Raw genomic sequence first — 4,053 nt, 5'->3', positions numbered from 1 at the left:
TTGAGAGATGCGCAGGATCTCAGGGTAACTTAAAGAGGAACCTGTGCCAGCTGGAGGGTGGGAGGATGTCAGGGAGAAGGACTTCCAGGAGGAGGCAACAGCTGAGCTCAGTCTTTTAAAACATCGGGAACAGTGAGCCAGGTCAGGGGCGCCTGGAACTTCACCTCGTGGGCCGCTGATTCTCTGCCCAGCAGCCAGCTGGGGCGCAGAGAAGACTCCCCCAGCCCCGCGTCTGCAGAGGCTGAGCCCGTCGTGCGGGAGTGTCATCTGGGCCTCTGCATCTTTACATGCTCTCTCGTGTGAGTCGTCGCCCACCCGAGGCTGAGAACCGCGGCCGTTGGGTGAGTGGTGAGCAGGCCGTGATGGAGAGAGGGACGGGGCCAGAGTCAGGATGCCAGATGAGGCACTTTCGAGTAATCGGAGCAGAGACGGCTGATGAGAGCTTTAGCAGGGTGTGGAAGGGGAGTGGAAGAGACAGCAGAATCTGGGACGTATCTAGGCAGTAGCATCACACGACTCCTGTGCTAAGTGGCAGGAAAGGGCAGTTGAGTTTGGGGTCAGGGATGGTGACGACGAAGGTCAAGAGGGAGCCGGGGTGAGTCCAGGCGGGCACACCTGGGTCACTAGGTGAGACGTGGAGCCAGAGAGGGGTGGGGGTCCCAGGGAGCACGGCGTTCTGCAGTGGCTGTGCCACCTTTGACGTCACGCTGGAGTGTGCACAGAGTTCTGGGCTGGTGGCAGCTGGGGAGGCAGGTGCTGGTCCAGAGCACAGTCCGCATGAGGACAGCAGGGACTGAGAGCAGACCCCTGCAGGGGAAGGGTGAGACCCAGGGGCCACGTGCCACCTGCGCCTGCACCGTGTGCGCGTTGAAGAGTGTCCCTTACCAGATGTGGCCCAGGAAGGCCTCACAGCTAAGAGCCGAGCTGGAACGTGTGTGCTGGGGCGGGCAAGGGACGTCAGGGGTCGTCTTCATCAAGGGCAGCGTCTGCAGAATTACAGATGTGGGGACCTTCACAGAAGCCACCATTAAGGAACAAGCAGGCGGAGGATGGAGCCGGCACCACAGGGCACAGAGCCAGAGGTTTGGGTGAGGGAGGACTTGTCGCACACACATGTTGATGCTGAGAGTGCGTGGCGGGAGAGCAGGGCACGGGGCAGGTGGCACTGGGTGGGGTGGAAGGAGGTTGGGGCCCAGGTGATGGGGTCTCAATAGGAGCAGCTGTGACACCCTCTTGTATTTTTCTAATCAGAAAACAAATAAAATTGACTAAGCTTGGTACAAAAGCTGTTATTTTTCAAGACTCTACAGGATAAGTATTTATGATTAAGATTGGCGTGGTGCTGAGTGTCGTTGGGCTGAACGTGAAATTTATTTGAGTGACTTTGCTACTTTTACGTGGAGCCCGTGAAAGCAGCCGATACAGCTCGATCACGTGAGACTTTCAAGATGCGTTTCTTCTGAGAGCACCAAAATCGGAGTCATATCTAGGTGAAAAATACAAGGGTCTACGTTAAGATTCTTCAGCATACTTTTGAATTTTAATTTTTCAAGTGGGTAGTGCATTCATCTGGTTCAAAACCCATCTCTTCCCCCACTTTTACCCAAAACCACAAGAGAGACGGCTGCCTCTTGCTGTTTTCACCGACTGTACCCCCAAATCATTACAGTCAGCATGTAGAGTTTTATGTGAATGTGTGTGTGTGTGGCATGTACTATTCCATGTGTGTTTTACCGTGATATATCGAGCTGGTCAACTCTGGACATTTGGGTTGTAGACAACATTTTGCTGTGTAGACAGTGCCGCGGTAATTAACTTTGTATGCACCATCTTACACGTGCACAAGTGTACACGAAAGGTAAGTTCCCAGCAGGGGACTCGCCGAGTCAGAGAACACATGCATTTGGGACTTAGGCGGGGACTGTCAGATTCCCCTGTCGACAGGCTTGTTTACCAAAGGCCTGTCCACAGTGCATGTTATCACACCGGGGTTTTTACCAGTCTAAGTGAAAAATGGTATCTCCGTGCTTTAATTTTAAATTTATTTATTTTTGTATACCTCATGTATTTGTGTAATCCACACTTAACAAGTTCAGAGTGTGCAATGAAAAGCCGCCCCCCGACCCCACATCCCCTGGCCGTCCAGAGCTCCCGCTGCAGCCTGCGGTCATCACTAGTCCTCTGGGCCTTTGCAAGCAAATACACACGTTTTTTTTTTCCTCTTTATTAAATATGAGGGGTCTTCAAAAAGTTCTTGGAAAGATTTGTATTATCTTCTAATTCTGTTTTTCCACGGACTTTTTGCAGTGCCTCGTACAGTGACGTGTACACGTGTGATTTTTTACTTTGCTTTTCTTCACTTGATATATCTTGGGGATCACAGAAACATGAAAACCTTTTTTCCCAGGTGAGCTGGACCCAGAAAGAATGGGCTCGGGAATCCAGTACGGGGACGCCGCCTTGAGACAGCTGCGGTCGCCGCGGCGCGCCCAGGCCACCAGTGTGCAGGAATGTGGCTGTTAGGGGCTGCACAGGCTCCCAGGTGAGTACTCGCCACCCGCTGCCTGCGCCCCACAGCCCAGTGTGACAGGGAGACGGAGCCCAGCAGTTAGCACTAGTGTCCCGACAGAAAGGACGGGTGCCCTACAAGAAGGTCCCTGCTCGTGCAGGGATCCCGCCCTTTGTGTCAGCGAGGGGACTTCATCGCATTAATTGAGGTCTAAGTGAATGTGCCTTTGCTAAAAGAGAAGGCTCACTTACAGAATCAGCAGGTGTCTCCATGTAGTTTGTAAAGCTTCCTGTCTTTCCCAGTTTCCCACAGGGGACTTTCCATGTGTAGCGGACATTATCTGACAGCACAGGCAAGAATTAAACAAAAGACAAAAGATGGAGAGTCACTGATTCTCCTGTAGGCTTTAAGCTATATTTATCTTTATGCTTATAATTATGCAGATTTCTAAATTGTTCTTCATATTTTTAGGTGTTCATACGGTATGTGGGACAGAGCCCTGGGAGCCTGAAGATTCTGAGGTTTTTTTACCACCAACTTTTTCTACTCTATACAGAAGTAGATCTCTGGGGAAGAAATAACTTGGGGTGTTCTGCAGCTGGAAGTCGCGGCACACAGAGCCCTGTAATAAATCTCATTCCGTGGACACCACCTTTAGATGTATACATGTATGTAAAAGTCTCCTGTTCCATGGCTTTCCTCTCACATTCGGCTTAAAACACGGCTGTGTACTGTGTGTGTCCTAGCCCGGCTCGTCTCCACAGCATGGGTTGTGACGTCCGATGCGACAGAAAGCTGCACTAAATGCAGTTCACTGTTTTTTTTAATCATATGAACTAAAATGTGTTAATTGTGAGTATGCTTTTCCCATCACGTCGGGTATATCGCATGGTTGGTTATATTTATGAGCTGATAGTCAAAGGCTCTGGTATTGCTCGCCAGCGCATTTCTTGTTTAATTGTTTACCACATTTACATGGTGTTTACATGATCCACACTTGAAATACGAGGTCAGGAGTCATTCACTAACACACCAAAATAAAATGAAAAATGGAGTTTTTCCATGAGCTCTGCTCTGTCCAGCTCTCTGTTGATTTTAGAGCATCTGCACCCGGGTCGATGCGGGAAATACCCTGGAGGGCTGGCTCTGTTTTAGGCGATGTGGTCAGCACCTTGAACCACACCTACCAGGCACCTAATTCTGCTCCCAGCGGTTGGTGCAACGTGGCGGAACGTGGAAGCTGGGGCTGTCCGTCTGTCTCCAACTTGTTGGTCTGTCTGGCCTCCCTGCTAGAAAACAGTGTTTGCCACAAGGCTGCCTTGGGAATTCAGTATAATGGTATCACTGCCTCTTTTTCAAATTTTTTAGTTTTCTGTTCATTTTAAGGAAACACACTAAGTCTAGTTAATATTAAAAGGATACGGCTTAGGGCCGGCCCGGTGGTGCACTGTAGCAGTGCGCCACTTGGGAGCGCAGCGGTGCTCCCGCCGAGGGTTCGGATCCCACATACAGACCGGTTCCCGCTCACTGGCTGAGCGAGGTGC

The 4,053-nt window shown here is 50.8% G+C and overlaps 2 protein-coding genes across 2 annotated transcripts in view; both read left to right on the top strand.

Annotated features, from left to right (window-relative positions):
• Positions 1–3,575, top strand: part of RAB4A (RAB4A, member RAS oncogene family) — a 33,692-nt gene extending 30,117 nt beyond the window's left edge. The window contains exons 9-10 of the mRNA XM_008585191.1: positions 2,408–2,542; positions 2,981–3,575. Coding sequence (XP_008583413.1) covers positions 2,408–2,523 — 116 coding nt within the window. The 3' untranslated portion in view covers positions 2,524–2,542; positions 2,981–3,575. The remainder of the gene's footprint in view (positions 1–2,407; positions 2,543–2,980) is intronic.
• Positions 3,576–3,627: 52 nt separating this feature from the next.
• SPHAR (S-phase response (cyclin related)) overlaps positions 3,628–4,053 on the top strand; it is a 1,490-nt gene continuing 1,064 nt past the window's right edge. The window contains exon 1 of the mRNA XM_008585190.1: positions 3,628–3,721. Within this exon, the coding sequence (XP_008583412.1) occupies positions 3,628–3,721 (94 nt within the window). The remainder of the gene's footprint in view (positions 3,722–4,053) is intronic.

This window comes from Galeopterus variegatus, unplaced genomic scaffold (assembly GCF_000696425.1).
Source record: "Galeopterus variegatus unplaced genomic scaffold, G_variegatus-3.0.2 Scaffold3485, whole genome shotgun sequence".
In the NCBI taxonomy this organism is placed as follows: domain Eukaryota; kingdom Metazoa; phylum Chordata; class Mammalia; order Dermoptera; family Cynocephalidae; genus Galeopterus; species Galeopterus variegatus.
Note: the sequence above shows the minus strand (reverse complement) of the source record. Positions and strands in the feature narration are given on the sequence as shown.